Here is a 25,956-nt window from a genome sequence, read left to right as displayed (position 1 = left end):
ACAGCATGAAAGGCACAATGGATTCAAAAGCTGTGGGGTGGAGTGGTTGATGCTAAGGCAGGGAAGCTTAAGAAGTGATTGGCAGAGTCTTAAATTCTAGTTCAAGGCAGTCTGAAAACCAGGGACTTTCACTGACTATGCTAAAAGCATATCTTGTCTTTTGCAACCACAACTAAACCAAAAGGGAGATTCTCTCGGTTCCTGATTTACAATATCTGTTAAAGTCACCACCTCCTCTTTTCTCTCACGGATAGTTAGGGGACCGACTGGAAAGGGTGCGAACTGGGAGATTCTGAATGGGGACGGGTGGCCTGAGGACTCAGAACACACAGCTTCCGAAGTAACCCTTCCTCTGTACAAAGAGGCTCTTCCTCACTTCCTTGATGACCTAGTATAATCTAGCCTGAGGAAGTCATTTTGTAAACGGAATTCTAGGCCCTTTGGACCTCCCCTTTTCTCAGTGTCTTCAGACCAAAACCAGAGCTAGGTACCGACATATCCCTCATGTTGTAAAGCCAGACCTGGCTGGAGGAGGTTGATACACCAAAGTAATTGCACAGTTTTGCTCTTTTTATCGGTAAAACACATAGGAATTAATTCTGAGGGTGCTAAACCAGGGAGGGAAGAACAGAATGTTTCCTTTCCAAGAGATTCCAGCTCAATGGGCTTCCTGGAGCGGGAAGAGTGGTTCTGTTTGCTTCTTTTTTTTTTTTTTTTTTTAATTTGTATATTTATTTTTGGCTGCATTGGGTCTTCGCTGCTGCGTGCGGGCTTTCTCTAGTTGCGGCGAGCGGGGGCTACTCTTCGTTGCGGTGCGCGGGCTTCTCATTGTGGTGGCTTCTCTTGTTGCGGAGCACGGGCTCTAGGCACACAGGCTTCAGTAGTTGTGGCTTGTGGGCTCTAGAGCACAGGATCAGCAGTTGTGACATACAGGCTTAGTTGCTCCGCAGCCTGTGGGATCTTCCCGGACCAGGGATCGAACTTGTGTCCCCTGCATTGGCAGGCGGATTCTTAACCACTGCGCCACCAGGGAAGCCCCCTAACTGTTTGCTTCTTGCTATGAAACCTGGTAATCCGTACCAAGAGTAGTTGAGATGCCTGCATTTCTTTGGCATCATGTAAGAGCAGGGATCCAAGGAAGTGGGAAGGTTGGTGTGAATATACTGTGTATGACCCACCCACCAATCCCCTAACTGTGTCCCCTGAAAGGGACCGGAAGATACTCCCTTCATCAAGGCATTGAGAAATACGTTTGGTGAAGGAAAGGCCACCACCTCTCAAAAGCACTGTCATGGCTATTTTATGTACATCAGGGATGCTGTTGGGAGCTGCTGGAGTTAAACAGACTCTGTCATGTTTGCCAGGATCCCAGGCGCCAGAGGCCAGCAGTGGCACAACCAACAGAAGAGGCAAGGTCATCTTGGTAGAAGACATGGTGACCATGACCATTCACAGGGTCAGCCTGGGACTCAGAACTGTCTGCGCGTCAGATGTCTTTGGCAGAAACAAATTGATCATGGGCCCCTAGAACCAAATAGATGAGCAGCGCTCTATGGCCCTATATGATTCATATGACAGAAGCAAACCAAAACTCTCTGGGTCTGATTTAAGTCATCAACAGACAACATTATACCTATATCCAATGCTTAGACCTGAACTTGAATGCTACAGAAGTGGCAAATTCCTGCAACATCCCAATTGTACTGTCCGACTGATCTAGAAGTTGGACGGGTCCGGGATAGTGACAATGGGTTATCATAAACTTCATAAGTTGGTGACGTCAATACAGCAAACCATACAGCCCCTGGAGGAAAGTGCTTTTTTCTCATTCCCAGTGAGCAAAAAAACCTCCAAATGCTGCTTTATCTCATCTGGCAAGGATGACTACCCATCTTGCTTTTGACGGCAACTTGATTATGCCAATGTGGTTTTTAGAAATCTTAATCACCTCCATCATCTTTAGGACACAGTGACTACTACACTGATGATATGTTTTGACAATCTGAAGAGCAGGAATAGTAGCTATTCTAGATAACGTTAGTAAGAAACATGCAAATTGTCGTGTGGGAAATATCTCTCACTAATCTACAGAGGCTTGTGACCTTAGGGAAGCTTTTCGGAAGGTCCAGTGGTCTAGGTTGAGATGTCTCCTCCAAAGTGAAGGATGAACTGTTGCACCTTATGCCACTTCCTACAAGAAAGAGGGATACAATGCTTGATGGCCCTCTTTATGGAAGCAACATTTGTCCCGTTCGCCTGTGCTTCTCAGACTGGGTGGCTCAATGGGTGCTAATTTTGAGGAGAGGCCCAGAGGCAGAAGAGACTTTCCATGTGGCTCAGGCTGTGGTGCAATCTGTCCTGCCACCTACGGCTCCGTGGATCCAGTTGGTGCTCCAACGGCAGATTGGAGAGATGTATGGTGCTTGTGACAAGCCGTGTTAGGAGAATCACAGTGTCAGCTATTAGCGTTTGGAGCAAACACACACCTTCTTTGTCAAACAGCTACTTTCCTTGGCTCGCTACTGCACCATTGAAGAGATTGAATGCGTGATCCATGCAGTCTGAGCTGTCCCTCTTGAGCTGGATGTTATTTTGATCTGTTAAGCCACCAAGTCAGGTTCAGCAAAAGACCCAACTACACTGGAGAGTCTCAGTATTCAGGAGGACAGGTTAACATGCCCCATGGATGTAAGTCAACTTCTCTCCCCAGCTGGCCCACTGCTTATTCAATGGATTTATGGACACAGTGACCGTGCAGGCAGAGACTGAGACCGCCCATATTTTTAACAATCCAGACTTCCCCTATCGAGGCTAACCTGGCTCCTTACCAGCATTTACTAACCAATTATGAGTTCTCCCTAAAGGTACCAGATTAAGCCACCTGGAAGCAGATTATATAGGTTGGACTTCTTTATTCATGGAGGGGATCAGCAATTTGTCCTCACTGGAATAGACAATGCTCCGGAACTTGGATTTACTTTTTTTGCCCAGCTATCATCCTTGGGCTTTCCAAATGCCTTGTTCATCATCATGGTATCCTATACAGTATCACTGCTGACCAAGGTCTCACTTTACACCAGAAAAAGAAATGCAGTGGGTTAATTTCTGTCCCTCAGTAGCAGCTGGGCTTCTAGAATAGTGGAATGATTAATTGTTGACTTAGTTATAGCGCCTGCTGAAAGACACATCTGTAAAGACAGTATGACTGTCCTATAGCACATAGAGTATCTTCTGAACTCAAGGCCAGTGTATGGTGTTGCTTCTCCTGAAGCCAGGATACATGGCTATAGATCCAAGAGGATGGCATCTCTCATGAATACACCCAATGACCCACTTGCAAATTTTTTTGTTTCTGTTCCCTTTACCCCTGGGCTTTGCTAGTTTGAAGGTCTTAGCAATCAGCAAGGAATTTTTCCACCAGGGGAAGTCAATCATAGTTCCCTTAAGATTGAAACTGAGACCCGGGCTATTTCAGACTCCCTGCGCCAGTGGGTAAGAGCACAAAAAGAGCGTGATGGTAGTGACAATCAGGGGATGCAAGGTTGCTGTTATATGATGGGCAAAAGAGGCCAATATGGGACTTCCCTGGTGGCGCAGTGGTTAAGAATCCTCCTGCCAATGCAGGGGACATGGGTTCGAGCCCTGGTCCAGGAAGATCCCACATGCCGCGGAGCAACAAAGCCCGTGCACCACAACTACTGAGCCCAAGTGACACAACTACTGAAGCCCTTGCACCTAGAGCCCACGCTCCGCAACAAGAGAAGCCACCGAAATGAGAAGCCTGTGCACCACATCGAAGAGTAGCCCCCGCTCACTGAAACTAGAGAAAGCCCGTGCGCAGCAATGAAGACCCAATACAGCCAAAACTAAATAAATAAATAAATTTATTAAAAAAAATAAAAGAGGCCAATAGATAGAATCCAGCCATGGTGGTGCCTCATGTTACTGGCATGTCCAGTGAAAAACAATTTTTTGTTAAAAAAATTAACATACTCAGATCCCTCAGACCTAAGGGTTATCCCCTGATTAGCTAAGATTCTTGATAAAGGGAAAAGGGGATTTGTAATGTGCATTAAAGTGCGGAGTCATAAACTGATATAATGATATATCAATTAAAGCCTTGCGACCAACTGCAAAAATAAGAACTCTAACTTCTACTTATATTTTCTTCCTTGCTGTGTTATATATATATCTATTTTAACTAATTATCCTTTACTTTTAACTTTCTTCTATTTTATGTAGGATAAATTAGTGAAAGATATCAAAACAATTTAATCTTTGTGATCAGAATATTGAGATGGGACCGTGGCAGAATCAAAGGAGGAATTACTATCACCCAGAGATCTTGGACTTCAAGCTGGACACAGAAAATGATCCTTCAGTGTGACCTCTTTGGAGGAAGGAGTGAAGGTATTTTTCAATTGTATAAGGAATATTGCATTATATTAAGTGGGAGCATTTTTATTTTATATAGTTTTTATTTTCAGAATTGTAAGAATAGTGAGAAGCACATTTGATGCTGGGTGGTCAAGGGACAGACTATTGTTGACATTGTCATTTTGGGGGGCTGCTTTGGAAGTATGGTGAAGACTGCTAGTTCCTCCCCAAATCCATCTCCCCTTCATCCATAATAACAGAACCCTTTTAGCTGTGCATATTGCCATACGGAATAAAAATTACATTTCCCAGTCTCTCTTGTAGCTATCTTATTAAGGTAACTAAGTTCTACCAATCAGTAGCAGATGCATTGTGTGCTATTTCTGGGAAGGCTCCTTGAACTAGAGAGAACAGGTGCCCTTTAGTCCTTCTCTCTTCCTCCTAATGCCATCCTGGCATTAAGTGGATGCAATGGTTGCAGAGCCAGCAGCCATCCTGGATCATAAGGTTGTCTTGTGGCTAGAGGTCTTGCATGGTGGAGAAATATCAGAGCACGGGCCTTTGATGACACTGTATTCTTTCAGTAAAATAAAATGTAAACAGATTTTTTTTGATTGTCCAGGCAAGCACAGGGAAGACAAATATAAGCAAGGCATGTTTCTATACTAAGGAAACTTATAAACAAGTGGGGTGAGTGACAATTATGCAAGGATGCTCTGTAAGCACACAGGTGGTGCACCTAAACTAATACTGAGTGGATGATGGTGTGGTCTGGGAAGTCTTTCTGGAGGAAGTAACCCCCTTACAAATGAACGGGATTTGGCCAATTGTTGGAAGAAGGGGTTGAAAGAGTTTCCTTGGCAACAGGAGTTAAGGGGTGTTAACACTCATTAACACCTCAAGAGACAAGTCTGGGAGGTCAGCTAGGGTAGGAGTTTGGACTTTATCCTCAGAACAATGAGGGGCAAGTGAGAGAGGGAAAGGATAGAGGAACTAGAAAGGAGCGTGACACCAAAGGCACACCTGGCCCTGATGAAGCACCTGAAATGTATTAGGAGGGTGTAAGCACTAAATAATTTGTTGGAAAAGCAGCGCTGGTCCAGGCTCCACCGTGGGGGAGGACGGGTTCGTTTAAGGAAAGAGAACACACAATTAGGCACGAAGTTGACTATTAACTTGAGATGAAAAAATAAATAACAAGATACTACTGGAGTCTTGGAGATTTCGGGTCCCTTTCTTTTGTTTACCCGAACTGCTTGTCTAGAAGTGCTCCCAGACGGCAGCTTGGCCAGCCCTCTCTGCCCACAGCACTCTACAATTCCCTCCCACACCCCCCGCCCGCCAAGGTGATGCTAGAGAGGCTCCCTGGGGCGTAAACTCAGTCAAAGCCTCTGAAGAGCGACCCCTCAGCCACAGCAAACGAGAGAGTTTGTCTGTCTGATGGGCAGGCAGTCCTACTGGATGGGCCGGATTGGAATGGGAGGCAGCACGCCGAGAGCGGCCACCAGCTCTCTGAGGTCCCGCGGGCTCCCTCCGCTGCCCCGACCCCGCGCTGCCCGCCGCACCAGGTGCTTGCCTGGGAGGTGAGGGGCGAGCATCCCCCAGCCCACCGAGGGAGCACCGTGTGGGGCGCACTATGAGGATTTCCGGGAGAAAACAGCCCCGCTTACCACCGAGACCAGGCGGCAGCCATAGGGACCATTCTTTCCCCTCACTCTGCGTACGCAAACTTAACCTCAAAAACACAAACCCTGTCTTCGGCATTTCTGGATTTAGAAATAAGCATCACTCCAGCATGACATTTTCAAGGAAAAACGCCAATTAGTTCATAGCCCCAGAGTCGTAAAGTTTATTTTTAATGTTTGAAAAGATTGCAACGTTTGTCGCTGTTGAAATAAAATAACTAACTTCTGCAAAACAACAAGTAATCATCAGCAGAGAGCGAGAGGTGTGGGGCTGCGTCCCAGGAGAAGGGGGCGACGCGGAACCAGTCAGGAGGCTCGGGGGGCGTCGGGGGGCTGAGCGGCGCGGGGTCGCGCGGCAGGGGGCGGGACTCCGGGGGTCTTGCGGCGCGGGGCAGGGGTCGGGGTGGGGGCTTGCGGCGCGGGGGCCGCGCAGTGCAGGGGGCGGGGCTCCGGGGGGCTTGCGGCGCGGGGCAGGGGGCGGGGTGGGGTCTTGCGGCGCGGAGGCCGCGCAGTGCGGGGGGCGGGGCGGGCGGGGCGGGCGGGGGCGCGCGGCAGGGGGCGGGGCTCCGGGGGCGCGCGGCGCGGGGCAGCGGGCGACGTGGGGGCGCGCGGCGCGGCGCGGGGGGCGGGACTCCTAGGGGCGCTCGGTGCACAGCCCGGGCGCGCGGGGCTGGCGGGCGCGCGGGGGCGGCGGGCGCGGCGCTGCCAATCGCAGACAAAGGCCGCCCCGGTGAATCATGTGGTGTCGGGGGAGGAAGTGCGGCTTATTTTCTTTCCTCCAGTCGCCGGGCTCTGGGTGGAGCGCGATGCTCGGAGACCCCCGCGGGGGCGGCGGCGGCCGCGAGCCCAGATGAAGCCCGAGCGCCCAGGCCGTGCCGTAGCGCCTCCGGCCCGATGGAGGCCCAGCCGTGGGACCCCCTACGCAACGACTCGCTGCCGCCTACGCTGACCCCGGCCGTACCCCCCTACGTGAAGCTCGGCCTCACTATCGTCTACACCGTGTTCTATTCGCTGCTCTTCTTGTTCATCTACGTGCAGCTCTGGCTCGTGCTGCGCTACCGCCACAAGCGGCTCAGCTACCAGAGCGTCTTCCTCTTCCTCTGCCTCTTCTGGGCCTCCCTGCGGACGGTTCTCTTCTCCTTCTACTTCAAAGACTTCGTGGCGGCCAATGCCCTCAGCCCCTTCGTCTTCTGGCTGCTCTACTGCTTCCCCGTGTGCCTCCAGTTCTTCACCCTCACGCTGATGAACTTGTATTTCACGCAGGTGAGTCTCGGGAGGCCGCCCCCGCGGGCGGGAGGCACCTGGAGGGCGCTCACCTGGAGGGCGCTCACCTGGAGGGGGCGATGGCAGCCGCCGGGGCGGGTCACAGAGCCACCGGCCTGAGAGGGTCCGGGGAAGAAGCATTGGTTCTGGGGTGGTCCGAGCCCTGTCCTACCTGCAGGCCGTTGTCCCAGGTAACGCCCTCCCATTCCCAAGGGAGGCGAAGGAGAAGGGACAGGAAAGTGAGGGCTGGAGGCCACCCGCAGCCTCTGCCCTCAGCTCAGCATCACCCAGTGGGTATGGTCCTCCGTGCGCGGGGAGCAGCATCTCCGTGCACACAGGAGAATCGGTATTGATGGGAGGTGTGCCCCCCAGGGACACTCGAACCCTAGAGTTTTCCCTCTATCCCCTCATCCCAAAGGATCTAACCCCCCAGCCCGGAAAGATCACCTGCACGTTGGCCTCCAGGTTGGGGCCAGACACTGGCTTTGTGAGGCAGGGTGGGACTGCCCTGGTTTGGATGGGATGTTTTGAGCCTCCAGAGTGGGAGCCCTGCTGAAGTGCAGCTTGCTAACTCATTCCACAGGATTGCTAAACAGCAGTCGGGGCAACACCCAGCTCCTGAGCTGATGCGGCGGGAAGTCAGGGTTGCTGTCTGAGCTCATCTGAGAGGCCCCGAGAAAAAGCCGTAAAAGTTTGCTGGGGCCCATTTACAGGCACACGGGAGTCGTTTTAGGAGGCAGATTGTTAATAAGCTAATGGGAGAACGTGCGAATTGACTTGGCTGCTGTGACGGTTGACTTAATGAAGTACAGTAATTGGAAAGTACTTTGCAAATACTGTGTAAAGCATTGCATAAAGGTGTAATAGCACAATACCGTCGTCATCATCATTGTCATCTCTGCTTCTCATTAGCTTTCCAAGCACTAAAATGTCCGTTTTCACTAGGACCCTGCCCAGGGGTAAGGCACCAACCACATCACCTGGTAAGGGGAATTTGTGCCAGCAAGCATTCCATTCCTTTTAATAGTGTCCTTATTTATTAAAAGAAAATGCTGTTGATTTAAAAAAAAAGGAAAAAAAGAAAAGTTAGAAAACGGATTGCCCTGGTGTAGTGGGAGCCCCTGACTGAAAATTTGGAGGAAATACTTTTGGCTAAAAACTAGCTATTATAATCTTATCAAAAGGGATCTATACTCAAAGCCTTCTCCTCAGTCCAGTGTATCAGCATATTTTCCAGTCCACAAGTAATGTGTATCATCTGTCCAAATACAACTTTTAAACCCGAAAACCAGTTCAGGCAGTCAGCTACGTTGCAGACACTCTGGCTTGTTCATTGGATAGAAAGGGCTGATTCCAGCAAGATAGATAAGTCAGGTAGGTTGATGTTCCTTCAAGAACTGTGACGATGATCTGATTGCATATTGAGATCTTTATTCTGGTCCCTTTCTGAGAAAAAAAAGGACAGCGTAGAGCACTGCCATGGATCTCTGGCACTCACATGCAAATTCTGCACTCAGAGCTGGATTAGGGGCAGGGCTTCACATTTTCTGCACCATCTGCTGGCTGGTGAGTAAATGCTGAGCGAGGGAAAGAGTGACCAGGCCGACAGCCTTGCAAGCCAAGAGGCTGCAAGCCACCACTCTAGCTTCTTTGTAACTGTCAGGACTTGTTTTCTTTATATCTCCAGGGTGGCTGGCAGGGGAAAGTGGTACTAACTGGTGGCATCTCAGACCCTGGCAGAGAAGCCATTCTCTGGCTTCCTGGCAAATACTCTGATACTTCTGGGGTGTTATAAAGGGGTTGCCCTTTGACTCCCTGCTCAGACGCCCCTCTCCCCCCTCCCCTCCCACATGCCTTCTCTTAGGCAGGGTTCTCAACCACTGGAATGGCTGGGGGACCTTTAAGGATTACTGCGGTCTGGGGCCCTTCTTAGAGCACATAAATCGGATTTCGGAGGGTGGCGGGTAGTGGCTAACAATGAAGAAGCATGTGCTGTGTGCTAGGCATGGTGCTAAGCGGTTTGTCTTATTTATTCTTCCCAACAACCCTCTGAAGGAAGTACGGATGGTGTCCCCATTTTTCAGAGGCGGGTCAGGGAGGTTGTATGACTCACTCAAGGTCACGCGACCAGTGAGCCCTGGAGCCACCCCCACCCCCGCCTCCAGACCAGGCTGTACAGCAGAGGCTCCGAGGCCAAGGCTGCCAGCTTCTGGGCCAGGGCAGCCCTGCACGAGGCAGGTCTGTCTCCAGAGCTGGGGTGGAGGGTCTGGGGGCGGGAAGGGCCGGATTGGGGGGTGAGTTCAGTGGCGTCTGGGCAGCCGTCTCCCCCAGCTGTTCTCTCTCCTAATTTGGGGTCTGGCCCTCAGACTCCTGGGGTTCCTGGGTGTGACTGAATGTGGCGGGCTAAGCTGTGCCCTGGTTCGGCCTTGTCTTGAGCCCTGGGGCAGATTCCTGCCATTACAGGCTGGTGTGAGGAAGGAAAAGAAGTGAGGCCTCTCAGTGGGGAAGAGGTGGCGTGATTACTGGACACTGAGGCAGGAGCCAGCACCTACTGCGCCTCAGAGTGCGGTGAGGAAGCTGCAGGGGGGTTACTGTGGGCGCCTGGGGCTCAGGGTGGGCCAGCAAAGGCCTGTGAATCCGGGCAGCACCTGGCGTGTCTCCCAGGGCCAGTTACCGACCTCCTGCAGGACAAGGGCAGCCCTAGTGCTCTCCCCAGGGTTGGAGCGGGTTAAAGGAGGTGCCCTCTGTGCTGTGTCCTTCCGCCCCTCCTCGCTCTCAGTTAAGGTGCTCTTTCTGCATCTCCTAATAGCCGGAGCCCAGGCTCTGGCCAAACCACAGTCCTGAACGTCAGGCCCCAGCACTGGCTCGGCCCTTTATCAACCCACTGTGTCATTGAAATAATTTTTCCCACCAACCTGCAGCTTTTATGTTTGTCAAATGGCAGTGGCCCTGGGCCTCCCATTGCGGGGAGGATAGAAGTCACCAGTTCCTCACAGCTGTAGCTCGCAACGCTGAGAGTCGAAGGGACTGGGGGGTCCAGCCCTTCATTCTGCAGATGAGGCAGCCGAGGCCTCGGGGATTCTGGTGACTTGTGCTGGGTCCCCCAGCCAGGCACACAGAGCCAGGAAGAGTGCTTGCTGCACACAACACCCTGCAACTCAATGCATCCTGGTCCGGGAACGAGGAGGCAGCTGGAAGGCTAATCCAGGGACCCTGTCTTCTCCACCCCACCGGGAAAAGGGAGGTGGTGACCTCAGGCATAAGTGGATCTCGCTATGGCTCTTGGCAGTCAAGTTAATCAAGAAATGTTTACCGAATCTGTTGTGTGCCAGGTCCTAAGCTAGGAGTTGTGAAGAGGGAAGCTTCTAGGCCTCTTGATGATTATGAAGAAGTAAGAAGCTTAGGAACACACACTTAGGAAGCCTTTGCTGGTCCCCAAGTACCTTATTTCAAAGCTAGGAGCACACAGTTGCACAGGGGCCGGGAATCCTCACCTCTGCACCAACCGTGGCTGCCCGGCCCCTGGCAGCGGCTCCTCGTGGTCACTCAGTGGACTCACAGCTGCCAAAGCTGTGTGTGTGTGTGTACACACACACACACATGCAGGACCAGGAGAAGTTTCTTTATTAACGTTCAGTCTACCATCTACCACCAGCACTCCCCAGGAAGTCACTTCCTGATTTTACTTCTAAAAACTGCCCCCCAAGAAGAAGCTTTCCAATTTTAACAGCCCGATTTCGCAAGATCTGTCCTCCAAGCACTAGCTCTTTGTTCTCTCTGTCCCCCACTCTTGTAGCTTCAATGCCGAAGGGCTCACCTGCCAACGTCAGGGGAACCAAATTTCCTTCACGGCCTCCGCACTCGTGGGAACAGTTAGCCTCTTCTCAGCGTATCTGAGCTCCAGCCCATTGACCAGGAAGCCGTGAATTCTCAACAGCAGAGGCTGAGCTGAGAACGGTCAGCGTTTTCCCTGTGTTGTCCCTGTGCTGTGAGCCCAGACCTGTGGCTCCCATTCCCATTGGAGCCTGGGTTTGGTCCCACACACCCTCACGCCTGTAGGTTTTTGCTGCATCCTTTTGCTCCCCTGCCTTTCCCTGGGTCAGACGAGCAGGGACTAGCAGGGAGGCAGAAAGAGAGCATCATCGTAAGGCCCTTTTCATTGCTCAGGTGGGTCGTGTGCGGCAGTGCCCTTCCCGCCAGAGGGCTGTGATGCGCCCCCATCTTCCAGCCCCCAGAGACTTCAGCTCGGAGGTTCCGGGTGGAGCAGTGAGGACTGGTCTGATTGGATAAGAGCGTTGATGAAATTGATGCCACTCATCCGAATGACATCCCTAAGAGTGTCAGGTTTTTGGAAGCATCATAATGTGTGATCCCAGGATCTGTTTTCATCCACTGATTCCTGATCGCCTTGCAGTTCCAGGGAGAGGAGAGAAGCCTCTTCCCTGTTCTAGGTCTGGCGCGTCTGTTATCTCAGGACGGAAATGGCCTCAGCACACAGGTGACCATACCTGGCACGTAGGCACCCCCAGAGGTCCGCAGAGGCTTGTAAATATTTTACTTTTGATTCATCCTGTGGCTAAAGTTTAGAGCCTGTTAACCTCTGAGGACAGAGGAGGTCCGAGTGGTTTTACTCTTGAGTGGGTTATTTCCTCAAACTTGGGCGTGGAGGACACGGGAAAGGAAGTCCAGACAGTGCCCGAGTCAGTATTTTAAACCTTGTGTGTCACATATGGTCTCTGTTGCATGTTGTTTTTTTCTTTTTTAGACATCTCTTTAAAAACATAAAAACGATTCTTAGCTCACAGGCCATACGGTAACAGGCTGCAGGCTGAACTTGGTCCTCAGCACAAGGTTAGGACAAAGCTGGCGTGTGTCACCAAGCTCCCTCCCACCTTGCTGTTATTTTTACTGGGACAGGTCCTTCGGGCACGTTGGAAACAGGCCGTGGCGTCTCAGCTTGTGGTTAGAGTGTCCTTCACTCCGCGAACAGATCTCAGCAATCACCTGCACACAGGTGTCTGGGCTCAGAGACAGTAAGCTGGAATTTGTGCCCTGAGGGGCCACAGACTCTAGGGAAAGACAGACAAACTGAGGCGGCACTGCCGGGAGCCACATGCCACCCACAGCACCGGGGGGGGGGGGGGGGGGGGGGGGGGGGGGGGGAGGGGGTACCTGTCCGGCCTGCGAGGCGCGGGGGAGCTGGGGAGACACAGGCAAGGGGCCTTGGGCTGGACATCTTGTGATGTCACCTTTAATGACAGACACACCGGTCAGGCTACATAGTGTGTAAAGCACAGGGTAAACGTGTGCACACACTGCTCTCCTCGCTCCCCAGACCTAAGAGCCGTCAGAGGTCACGTTGCCCATCAGGCCATGTGACGGTCTGTTGGTTGTGTGTGACTGGGGGCAGACAGGGAGGGACGTGGGCCGAATGTGAGCCCGGCTGGCTCCTGTGGGCCCAGCCCCAGCAGGACCACAGCCCTGTCCTGATGAGACGGCATCACTGTCTGCACAGAGGCCCTGGTCCTCCCAACTTTCAGTCGCACAGTCTACTGACATGAACTTGGAGACACATTTCACTCACTCGACAAGTATGTCCTTAAAATTGGGGTGAAATTCACGTCCCGTAAAGTTAACCATTTTAATATGTATGACGTAGTGGCATTTAGTACATTCACGTTATTATGCAACGATCACCTCTGTTCAGTTCCAGAACATTTTCATCCCTCCAAAAAGACCCTCCACGCCCATTGAGCAGTCACTCCCTTTCCCCCGCTCACCCCAGTCCCTGGCGGACACTGATCTACTTTCTGTGGACTGGCCTGTCCTGGATACTTCACATCAAAAGAATCATACACTAAGTGGCCTTTCGTGTCTGGCTTCTTTCACTCAGCATGACGTTTTCGAGGTTCATCCGTGTCGTAGGGTGTGTCACTAGCCCATTCCTTTTTAAGGCTGGCTGACGTTCCATCACAGGTGTGTTCCACAGTTCGCTTACCCACTCATCTGCAGAGGGACACTAAGGTTGCTTCAGCACGTGTTTCTGAGTGTCTGTTATTCCCTGGAGGCTGTGCAGATTGGGTGAAGGTCACACGTAGTTCCTGCTTTCAGGGAACTTGGCGTTGAACAGGGAGAAGAAGAGACCACGTAAATTCCATCTCCATGGTGCCAGTGGCCCATGTGACTTAGTGACAGCCCTTACAGTGGTGACACCAGGTGCGAGATGTTTCTGATAGAAGATTGGGGGCTTAATTCACTCCGTCATCTCTGTAATTCTCCCTCTAGGACACATGCTTTAAACAGAACCAATGGCTTTGCTAGTATTTAAGTGTAAGTCAAATCCTTTCGCCCTGCTTTGTTCACGGCAGCCTCTTGGGGTCCAGGCCACCACCAGGGTGGAAAAGTGAAGCTGGGGGAGGGCTGGCCCCGACCCTTGGGGCCATGCGGAGCTGTGTCACCCCTCCCACGACAGACTTGGTGGCATATGTTGCTTCCTCTTGGGTTCTCCCTGCTCGGGATGGGACATTCTCAGTTCCCTTCATTGCTTCTGATGGGATGCGGGTTTGTCCCTCACCATCCTGGTCATTATCCCAGGTGTCTCCATCCAGTGTCCTTCAGTGAGTTGGGGGCAGCGCAGCAGCAGACACGCGTCTCGCTCCCCGAGAGCAGTTTCTGTCACCACGTTCCTTCCCCTGGAGGAGGTACCGCCGGCAGTCCTCTTGGGCAGGATACAGGAGCGTCCTCTGACCTTGTCTGAGTCTGTGGCTGCTACAATGGAACACGACAGACTGGGCAGCTTCGACACCAGGAATTTCTTTTTCCTTTTCTTTCTTTCTTTTTTTCTTTTTAACAATCCATTGCTTTCTTTTCTTTCTTTAAAAAATTTTTATTTTATATTGGAGTCTAGTTGATTTACAGTGTTGTTAATTTCAGGTATGCAGCGGAGTAATTCAGTTATACAGATATCGGTTCTTTTTCAAATTCTTTTCACATTTAGGATTATTACAAGATATTGAGTCCCCTGTGCTATACAGTAGGTCCTTGTTGGTTGTCTGTTTTATCTATAGTGGTGTGTATTTGTCAGTCCCAAACTCCTAATTTATCCCCCCGCTCCACCTCTCCCCTTTGGTAACCATAAGTTTGTTTTCTATGCCTGTGAGTCTGTTTCTCTTTTGTAAATAAGTTCTTCTGTATCATTTTTTTTAGATTTCACATATGAGTGATATATTTGTCTTTCTCTGTCTGACTTACTTCGCTTAGTATGATAATCTCTGGGTCCATCCATGTTGCTGCAAATGGCATTATTTCATTCTTTTTTATGGCTGAGTACTATTCCATTGTATATATGTACTACATCTTCTTTATCCATTCATCTGTTGATGGACATTTAGGTTACTTCTATGTCTTGGCTATTGTAAATAGTGCTGCTATGAACATTGGGGTGCGTGTACCTTTTCGAATTATAGTTTTCTCTGGATATATGCCCAGGAGTGGGATTGCTGGATTGTGTGGTAGCTCTATTTGTAGTTTTTTAAGGAACCTCCATACTGTTCTCCATAGTGGCTGCACCAGTTTACATTCCCACCAACAGTGTAGGAGGGTTCCCTTTTCTCCACACCCTCTCCAGCATTTATTGTTTGTAGACTTTTTGATGATGGCTGTTCTGACTAACACTAGACACTTCGCTCTCTCAGGAGGCTGGTCGCCTGAGGGCAGGGTGTCGGTAGGGTCGGGCTCTGGCAAGGGCCTCTTCCTGCTTGCAGACAGCCGGCTTCCCCTTGCGTCCTCACGTGGTAGGGAACAGAGGGAGGCTCCTTGGGGTCCCTTTGATAAGAGCATCAATCCCACCCACGAGGACTCCACCCTCTTGACCTAAGTGTTCAGAGGCCTCACCTCCTAATACCATCACAGTGGGGGTTAGGATTTCAACCTGTGAATTTGGGGCGGACACAAACATGTAGTTCATAAAAAATACCACACTGCTCCCAGCAAGGGCAAGAGTTCCAGGAAACCTCAGAATTGTCCTTCCTTCCGAGGCAGAAAGTTATTTTCTGGAGGGAAAAAAAACCCTGAGGCATCTTCACTACCTATTCTGTAGTTCGTACATCATTTGCCAAGAGCATTGGGGTCCAGTGGCGAGCCATGGCCCGATGCTGCTGCAGCCACACGAAAGCCTGAAGCCTTGGGGCCCAGCTGGCTGGTAACCCAGCAAAGCTTCCTAGGTGGAGAAATATATCTTCCGTGCTATGGTGTGTTACCTTATTTAAGCCTTTACCTTATTTAAGCGTTTAGAACAATTATGGGCAGGGCCCTGGCAGGTAAACTGTGAACTGCCATCGTGGCAGGAGCAGTTCAGAAACATCATACCGAACATGGTACCTTGTGTGGCCACAGCCCTCTCTCCCGCAGAGGGAGGCGCCTGCCGGGGAGGCTGATGGGCGTTGTTCACCTCCACCTGCACCAGTGAGGTGACCCGGGCTGCCCTGGGGGGGCGGCTGGGCCCACGTCCCTCCCCTACAAGTCAGGCCCACCCCCACTTAGAAGCAAGGCTGCAGCGATCCCTGTGGGGCTGGGATCCCTCTGGGAACTTCGTGTCATCGTTTTGAAAGGAGAAGTTACCGTGATGAACATTTGTACTGACCCTCTTATCTTACAGGGGGACCCTGAGGCCCAGGAGTGTAAAGAGAGTTTATCAGGGGTGAGCAAAGAAGCAGGTTCAGGGAGTTCCCTGGTGGTCCAGTGGTCAGGGCTTGGTGCTTTCACTGCCGTGGGCCTGGATTCAGTCCCTGGTCCGGGAACTAAGATCCCACCAGCCGAGCGCGGCCGAAAAAAAAGAAAAGGCAGGTTCATGGCAGTCTGGCCAGCTGTGCGCCCCTGAACCCAGATGCTCGGGTAGCAAGAGATGACACAGGAAAAATCAGGGCGCCTGAAGGCCAGCGTTCAGTGTGTCGTCAGGTGGCCTTGAGGGCCTTTGGACAGGCGTGCCCTCCAGGGTGCTGCTGCCCGTCGTGGGTGGTACCCGTGGGCCTGACTTGACCAGTGTGGAGCCCAGAGCCTGCGGGGTGGCCTGGCGGGTGCTGGGGATGTTGGATGGAGGTGCAGTTCAGTTGATAGGGACAGAGAGGCTCTGGTGAGCCGCCGGGGCGGGTGGAGGAGAGAGGGGCTGGGCTGGACCCCTGGGAACTGGAGCAGGAGAGGAGCCTTCAGGAAAGGAGGGGGCAGGTGGAGACGCCTGTATCCCGCGAGAGCTCATCCCTTCATTTGCAAAGGGATCCTGAGACTACAGGGCAGAGCACCAGAGCTCTCAGGAGAGCGGGAGAAGGCTGAGGATGCTTCCAGGGAGTTCTGGGCTTTACAGAAGTTCAGAGGAGAGGCAGCATCATTGTTGGTCCCGAGATCATAAATGAAAGCAGCTCGCCTAAGTGCTGGGGGGCCTCTGTCCCGACGGTCAGCGTGAGGCCAGGCAGTGAGTAGGACTTGCTCCCTGAACCACGCACTTGCCAAGTTCAAAGACAGGAGATGACAGGGTGAAGACCTGACCTTGGGAGCCAGTCACCTCCCTGGGGGCCTGTCACACCTGCCCAGGTGGGGACACAGAGCATGCCTTGGCTCCAGGCTGCTGCACCCAGAATGACTTGGCATGGACAGCATACTCCTTTTTCTATCATGGGGTTCCGTGGCTTTTTTTGAGGAAATTTTACTTTTCATTGAAGCATAGTTGATTCACGGTGTTGTGTTAGTTTCAGGTATCCAGCCAAGTGATTCAGTTATACATATACATAAATCTATTCTTTTTCAGCTTCCTTTCCCTTATGGGGAGTAGAGTTCCCTGAGCTGTACAGTTGGTCCTTGTTGGTTATCTATTTTACGTATTCTGTGGCTTTAAAAACAGGGTCAGTGTCTGCAGACGTAGAGACATCGCCGCCCTCGCTGTCTTAGAGAGTTGACCTTGCGGGGGATTGCTATGCAAAGGGAGACGTCCTGCATTTGAATTCAGCGGGCTCCAAAAATTTAAAAACTGCAGGTTGAGTCACCCTGCTCTGGTGAATGAGGATGCTTAGCCTGTGGAAACACAGACTAATGACTGTCACCCAGGGCGACCAGGGCCTCAGGGTTTGCATAATTTCCCCAATATATCAGGAAGTGGCCAACAGAGAGGGATCACAAGCACAAATCGTGAATGTGTCAGTGGTTCCTAAACTTCTTGAGTACGAAAGTTCCTTTTATGGTCAAGAGAGCATTTATGGGGCTTCCCTGGTGGTGCAGTGGTTGCGAGTCTGCTTGCCAATGCAGGGGACACAGGTTCGTGCCCCGGTCCAGGAGGATCCCATGTGCCGCGGAGCGGCTATGCCTGTGAGCCATGGCCGCTGAGCCTGCGCGTCCGGAGCCTGCGCTCCGCGACGGGAGAGGCCACAACAGTGAGAGGCCCACGTACCGAAAAAAAAAAAAAAAAAAAAAAAGAGAGCATTTATGATCACAGTTCAGTAGCTGTGCATTTAGAATCGTGGTTTGAGAGCGTTTGCAGGGACTGGTAGTAATAATATAGCAGCAGGAGGGGCAGCAAACACATAAATGCTGAGATAGTGTCTGGTAGGTGGCAGGCATTTGGCTGAGTACTCTTATCTGTGGAAATTCACCTAATTTTCACAAAAACCTATGAGATGGGCACTATTATTAGTCTCATTTTACAGATGAGGTACTTGAAGCACAGAGAGGTTAGGTAACTTTTCTAAAGTCACACAGCTGATTATTGGTGGAGCCAAGATTCAAGCCCAGGAGAGCCAGCTCCGGAGTCCACACTCTTTTTTTTCCTCCAAGTTTTTATAATATATACATATACATACATTTATTTATTTATTTATTTATTTATTTATTTATTTATGTATTTATAACCCGCCCAGCATGGGTTGCAGGATCTTAGTTTCCTGACCAGGGATCAAACCAGGGCCATGGCAGCTCCTCCATGAACGGAGTCCTAACCACTGGACCGCCAGGGAATTCCCCAGAGTCCACACTCTTAACCATCTTTAGGCGTCTCTCTGCTGGAGATGGACACACAGCTGTGACCTGCAGACGGTGGAATACCCAGCCTTAGTGAGAACGCATGAATGAGAGCCAAGTGTCTCAGCATCGATACATTGTAAATACCTTGTGACAGGTGAACAGACAAGTTGCAGAAGCATATGGAAGGCATTGATTCGAACAAAGTGAGAAACCATGCAAGATGGGACTATATATTGTTTATCCTCGTAAAAGTAGAAGCCTGCTGGCTATCAGAACACCAAAGTCAGGTGGCCATTCCCTCTGCAGAGGAGGGAGGGATCAGAACCAAGGAGAGAGACACTGGGGGCTTCAATGGTGTCTTTTTCTTTATTAGAAATAAAATGAACTGGAGCAAACAGGGCAGTGTCAAAGGTGACTGACTGCATGGTGGGTAGTGAATTTTGGTTACTTTATTTCTTTGCGTATATGTGACATAGTTTATAGTAAAGTTTAAACCTACTATAAATGTGTAACATTTTCAAACAAATTTGCATATATACATTTAAAAATAGTATGTGAGAGAGAGAGGAGGAGGAGGCAGAGACTGGTTTAGACATGCGTCTGTGCTTGGTGCACACAGAGTTACAGACCTTCTTGGTTACTGTGAGGGTCTCCAGGGGCCTCAGCCCCCCGGGCGGGACCACAGACACAGAAGCAGGTGTGCAGCCTGGGCCTGGGGTCTGGAGCCTGTTCAGGATGGGAGGGTTGTGAAGTGTCCACCTGCCTGTTTTCTTCTAAAGGGGCAGCGCTTCAGGAAGAGGTGGCACCGAAGCGGAGACTCGGTGACACGGGTCGTGCTCTGGGGGGGTGGGGGTGGGGTGTGGAATTTATAAAGCAAAATGGCCACATAGAGAAATTGTGAATAAAGTGCAGGTCTGGAGGCATAGTGCTTCATTGAGCTGTCACGGACGCTGCCTCTGGGGACAGAAGAGGTTACTTTTGTTTAGTTTCTCTGAATGCACAAGGGTCACTGTCATCCCCACGAGGAAGAGCCTGGGACGTTTCTGCCAGAAGCAGCCAGCATGCTTCATTAGGAAGAATGGTTGTAAAGCAGCAAAGACCAGCCGGGGTTGGTAGGAGGAAAACACAGGCAAGCAGGACTTCAAAGGGTGGGAACAGAAGGGGTGAGCCATTCAGGGGCTGTAATTTATGAGGGGAGGGAGGCCGAGGGCAGCAGCTGCTTCTAGAACCTTTGTACTTCTGTCACCCGTGTACGTCATAGGCGGCTCTCTGGGCCCTCCTGCGTCATCCGGAGGTGGCGGGAAGGGCCTGGGGTTGCCCAGAGGGCACAGAGCCCCACGGGTGGGCGGGAGGGGGGCTGGGAACAGAGGCGGGCTCTCCCCACCCCAGCCTCCCTCCCTGGGGCCAGCTTGGGGGTGGGGACGTCCTCCCGCTTCCCCAAACTGGAATTAAACCTTCAGAAAGTCACTTGGCTTTCCTGTCCTGGGCGTCAGTTCTAGGTAGGACTCCGCAAGGCCGTGGAAATGATGCTGAGACCGACAGGAATGGGTGCGGGGAAGATGCTTTAGTCCCACAACAGGATGGGAGTTTCCATGGAAACTGCTGCTCTGCCCCTCTCTCTTGGCCGCACCCCTGCCTCCTGCCTCTCCCTCCCTCTGCTCTGCCATGGGGGGGGGGGGGAGGGGGTCCCGGGGCCCAGGCTCCTGATCTTAAACCAGGTCCTAGTGCCCTTGAATAATCTCTCTCGCATTTCACAAACACATTTTTAAAGAGTAGCTGATGCTCTAGAATAGACTCCCCGCTGCCACTTCCTCCTGCCTCCCCCCACTTCCCCTCCAGGCCCCTCCCCATCTGCCCAGCTCCCCACGGTTATACAGTCCTACTTATGAGCAGCGTCTGGCACCCTGATGGTCCCGCACCCAGGCCTCTCTCTCCCCCTTTGCCCGCCTACGTGCCACTGGCACCCCCGGGCCAGCTCCTTGCCTGCTGTTCTGCTCCTTTATGTTGACTGAGACCAGTTCGCACTCTGTACTGTTCTCCATTTAAAGCTCTACATCCACAGACTTGCCCAACCATCACCACCATCAATTTCAGAACATTTTTTTTATTGAAGTATAATTGATTTACAAGGTTGTGTTCATTTCTGCTGTACAGCACAGTGATTCAGTTATGCATATATACACATTCTTTTTCATATTCTTTTCCATTATGGTTTATCACAGGATATTGACTATAGTTCCCTGTGCTCTACAGTAGGACCTGTTGTTTATCCATCCTACAGATAATAGTTTGCATCTGCTAACCCCAGACTCCCAATCCATCCCTCCCTCACCCTCACCCCCGCTTGGCAACCACAGGTCTGTTCTCTATGTCTGTGAGTCTGTTTCTGGTTCATAAAAGTTCAGAACATTTTTTTGTCACCCCCAGAAGGAACCCTGGAGCCCTTAGCAGTCACCCACACTTCTCCCCAACCCCCCAGACCCAGGCAACCGCTAAGCTACATTCTGCCTTTGTTTTCCCTGTAAGCATACACCTCTGTTCTCACCTTCTCTCTGAACCCCTAGTCCAGGCCCTTTGTCTCTGGTCCCCCACCCCTGCCCCCCTCTAAAAAGCACAGCTCTGATTTCAGATTGTGTGGCTTCTACTGAAAGCTTTCTGATTCTCTTACAGGGAAGTGCATGTGCCTTTCCTGACTAAAGGCTGCTGCCTGGACTTGTATCCTAGCCTAGCCTGCTGCCCACCTGGCCCACCCCAGGGGGTCCAGCTTCCCCTCAGGCTGTCTCACTTCCTCACAACTCACACCACCCTCACACCATGTCTGTATCTGGTTGTAGTTTCTGGAGGTCAGGACCAACGTTTCCTTATTTTCACAATTCTCGGTTCCAGATCTGGCGCTCAGTGTCAGCTGACCCGTCACCAATACCACCAGTCTGAATGTGGGGAGAATATGAATTTTTGTCTGACCTCACTTGTTCCCCAGCCACTCACAGGTCCCTGTCGTCCTGCCCTCCCATCTGGCAGGTCTGGTTTTGCAGGGAGCCGGCGGAGCCCGCACTGTCCGTAGCAGGGGCTGTAAGATATGAAGGAGTAATTCGTCCTTGTCTGCCTCCCCCTCAGGAGCCCTGTCCTCCTCCCAGCCGGATTCCTGCTGAGGTCAGTGGGAGCCAACGCAGACTCTAGGAGATGGGCAGCCCGATAAGAGAGCAGGAGTCAGCCCCGGAGGGTTAGCTCCACTTCTGGGCACTAATCAATCTTCAGTGAATTTCCCTGGAACACAGACAGGAGTGGGGGAGGGGTGAGTAGGAGAGTTTAGAATTTTCTTTTTTTGAAAACTTGGTCCAGACATTTATGTCCTGTATTTAATGAGGGCAAAAATGACGCTGCAATTAAATGTATACTGTGTCAGTTTAAAATGCCAGGAATTTAAATGCAACTTTGAGCAACTTAGGTTTAAGGATTAACTTGAGGACAGGGCAGAGTTTCTAAGCACAACTTGCAAAGGCCCAGGTGAATTCAAGACATAAGCAGTTGACCCTTGAACAACATGGGTCCGCCTAGATGTGGATTTTTTTTCCACAGTGGATACTACAGAACTACATGATCTGCGGTTGGTTGAATCTGTGGTTACAAGGAAGCCGCCTTTATGCTGTAGGCCCATGATAAATTCTACTTGGATTTTCACCTGCATGGAGGGTCAGGGAGTCCCTGACCCCCTCGTCGTTCAGGGGTCAACCGTAATTGCCACAAATTATAAAGAGTGGACAGAGCTTTTACAAATCATGGTTGAGGCTTTGATTTTGATGTCGTTATCTGTCACCGTGGCTTTCAGCTTAGAGAGGATCAAATGGTTTATTTCGTATCAGACTGTCCCCTTACCTGGTGATGACTTTTCTCCTCCAGGCTGCGAGGTGGACTTAATGAGGATCTAAGTTTTGCGGGGTCTCCCCATCTTTTACAGGATGGGGCTTTGGGTTCCTTTTGGGGTAGAATGCTTTGACCTGGGGAACCCCTTGATTGGTGTTCACGGGGGTGAAGGCTGAGTATGATTTTAAAGTTGTCATTTTTTCTTGTTGTGATTATTATTATTATTATTGCTGTTATTAAGGCTGCAGTGAACATCCTACCTGTGCTTAGCTCCTTTAAGGGCAGTGTTTCCCAAACTGTTCCCTGGAATACTCATTAGGTACACCTTCAGCGGCCAAATAAGTTTGGAAAATTGCTGCATACCTTGCGTTTCCCTTGAAGATTTACAACATAGAGTAATTAGCTTTTTAAAGGCTCTGGGAATTCTTGCAGGGAAAATCTAGGTAGCCTAGCAGTTTCTAAATTTGTTCGCTGACCTAACGCCTATTTCCAGTCACCTTTATGAATTCCCAGTTCTGTGGGCGCACCTTGAGAAACCCAGCCTCAGAATCAGTTCTTACAAGGAGAATTATGGGGGCAAAGCATGTGATTGTTTATAAAGCTCGAGTCCTGGACCAGATATTTGATACTCATGGCTGGGAACCCTGACCTTCGCTGTGTTCCAGGAAGGGGCTTCTGGGGTCCAGGCTGGCCTCCCATCCCTGACTCCTTTCAGTTCATCGTCCATATGGCATGTACATTCGGGGCTGCAGGGACCATGGGGAGTAAAGAAACGTCTCTTATTTTATTTATGGAGGAGGATGGTGCACAGGTGGGCTATGCTTCCACTTGGGAGGGTTCACTGCTTTTGCAACTCTTGGCTGGGGGTGTGGATCTGCAGGTCCCAGGCCCTGAAGACCCAGCGCTGGCCGAGTGGTGTTAGTGAGCTGGGTGCCCCATGGGCCACGGGTTGACCCTGATCCGTGCATGTGCTCTCGTGCCGTCCTGGTGGGACCAGGAGCCGCCTGGGTGAGACAAGGCAGGATGTGGCCAAGGAACAGGAAGAGTTGATGTGCTCATCACGCGGCCGAGCCCCTGACCTGCAGATCAGCCCCCTGTGCCCAGACCACCTGAGCCCATGGCCTTTCTGGGTTGCATCTCCTCTTGTCATTTGCCCAGTCCAGGTTTTCCCTCACCAGTAGGGACCATAACCCTGTTGAAGGCAGAACGGGTCAAATTTTTCTCGCATCCGTGACAGCACTTTGCACCGAGCTGAGTCCATAGGACGGTACGACCTGTGGGTGGTTTCTGGGAGCCCAGCGATGGCCCTGGCGTATGAGAATCAACTGAGTTACCTGCCACCGAGTAAGTCTCCCAAGGGTGGCGAAATAGTAAAACGATATTTGTATATTTCGTTGACAATTTCAAACACTTTTTAAAAAATACTGTAGTTTCAATATCATATGATATCACTTATGTGTGGAGTCTAAAAAAATGGGACAATTTAACTTATTTACAAAACATAAATACACTCACAGACATAGAACACAAACATGGTTACTGAAGAGGAAAGCGGGGGGATAAATTAGGAGTTTGGAATTAACACATACAAGCTACTATATGTAAAACAGATAAACAACAAGGACATACAGTATAGCACAGGGAACTATATTCACATCTTATAAAAACCTATAATGGATATATATATATATATATATATATATATATATATATACACACACACACGTATGTGTATGTGTAACTTAATCACTTTGCTGTACACCTGAAACTAATACAACATTGTAAATTAACTATACTTCAATTTAAATATGGTTTAAAAAATACTATAGTTTCTTCTCCTCCCTTTTTTTTAACTTCCTGATGAAATTTGAATTTTTATTTATTTATTTATTTATTTTTTACATCTTTATTGGAGTATAATTGCATTACAATTGTGTGTTAGTTTCTGCTTTATAACAAAGTGAATCAGTTATACATATACATATGTTCCCATATCTCTTCCCTCTTGCATCTCCCTCCCTTCCACCCTCCCTATTCCACCCCTCTAGGTGGTAACAAAGCACTGAGCTGATCTCCCTGTGCTACGCGGCTGCTTCCCACTAGCTATTTTATGTTTGGTAGTGTATATATGTCCATGCCACTCTCTCACTTTGTCAAGCTTACCCTTCCCCCTCCCCGTATCCTCAAGTCCCTTCTCTAGTAGGTCTGTGTCTTTATTCCCATCTTACCCCTAGGTTCTTCATGACATTTTATTTTTCTTAGATTCCATATATATGTGTTAGCATATGGTATTTGTCTTTCTCTTTCTGACTTACTTCACTCTGTATGACAGAGTCTAGGTCCATGCACCTCACTACAAATAACTCAATTTCGTATCTTTTTATGGCTGAGTAATATTCCATTGTATATATGTGCCACATCTTTTTTTTTTTTTTTTTTTTTTTTTTTTTGCCACATCTTCTTTATCAGTTCATCCGATCATGGGCACTTAGGTTGCTTCCATGTCCTGGCTATTGTAAACAGAGCTACAATGAACATTTTGGTACATGACTCTTTTTGAATTATGGTTTTCTCAGGGTATATGCCCAGTAATGGGATTGCTGGGTCATATGGTAGTTCTATTTGTAGTTTTATAAGGAACCTCCATACTGTTCTCCATAGTGGCTGTACCAATTCACATTCCCACCAGCAGTGCAAGAGAGTTCCCTTTTCTCCACACTCTCTCCAGCATTTATTGTTTCTAGATTTTTTAATGATGGCCATTCTGACTGGTGTGAGATGATATCTCATTGTAGTTTTGATTTGCATTTCTCTAATGATTAATGATGTTGAGCATTCTTTCATGTGTTTGTTGGCAATCTGTATATCTTCTGTGGAGAAATGTCTGTTTAGAGCTGCCCGTTTTTGGATTGGGTTGTTTATTTTTTTGTTATTGAGCTGCATGAGCTGCTTGTAAATTTTGGAGATTGATCCTTTGTCAGTTGCTTCATTTGCAAATATTTTCTCCCATTCTGAGGGTTGTCTTTTGGTCTTGTTTATGGTTTCCTTTGCTGTGCAAAAGCTTTGAAGTTTCATTAGGTCCCATTTGTTTATTTTTGTTTTTATTTCCATTTCTCTAGGAGGTGGGTCAAAAAGGATCTTGCTGTGATTTATGTCATAGAGTGTTCTGCCTATGTTTTCCTCTAAGAGTTTGATAGTGTCTGGCCTTACATTTAGGTCTTTAATCCATTTTGAGCTTATTTTTCTGTATGGTGTTAGGGAGTGTTCTAATCTCATACTTTTACATGTAGCTGTCCAGTTTTCCCAGCACCACTTATTGAAGAGGCTGTCCTTTCTCCATTGTACATTCCTGCCTCCTTTATCAAATATAAGGTGACCATATGTGACCATGTGTGTGTGGGTTTATCTCTGGGCTTTCTACCCTGTTCCATTGATCTATCTTTCTGTTTTTGTGCCAGTACCATACTGTCTTGATTACTGTAGCTTTGTAGTATAGTCTGAAGTCAGGGAGCCTGATTCCTCCAGCTCCATTTTTCGTTCTCAAGATTGCTTTGGCTATTCGGGGTCTTTTGTGTTTCCATACAAATTGTGAAATTTTTTGTTCTAATTCTGTGAAAAATGCCAGTGATAGTTTGATAGGGATTGCATTGAATCTGTAGATTGCTTTGGGTAGTAGAGTCATTTTCACAATGTTGATTCTTCCATTCCAAGAACATGGTATATCTCTTCATCTATTTGTATCATCTTTAATTTCCTTCATCAG

The 25,956-nt window shown here is 49.8% G+C and overlaps 1 protein-coding gene across 1 annotated transcript in view; it reads left to right on the top strand.

Moving 5' to 3' along the window:
- Positions 1-6,832: 6,832 nt before the first annotated feature.
- Positions 6,833-25,956, top strand: part of GPR137B (G protein-coupled receptor 137B) — a 50,554-nt gene continuing 31,430 nt past the window's right edge. Inside the window, exon 1 of the mRNA XM_065894256.1 lies at positions 6,833-7,325. Coding sequence (XP_065750328.1) covers positions 6,957-7,325 — 369 coding nt within the window. The 5' untranslated portion in view covers positions 6,833-6,956. The remainder of the gene's footprint in view (positions 7,326-25,956) is intronic.

This window comes from Phocoena phocoena, chromosome 16 (assembly GCF_963924675.1).
Source record: "Phocoena phocoena chromosome 16, mPhoPho1.1, whole genome shotgun sequence".
Taxonomy (NCBI): domain Eukaryota; kingdom Metazoa; phylum Chordata; class Mammalia; order Artiodactyla; family Phocoenidae; genus Phocoena; species Phocoena phocoena.
The sequence above is the reverse complement of the archived record's forward strand: the minus strand, read 5'-3'. Positions and strand labels throughout refer to the sequence as shown.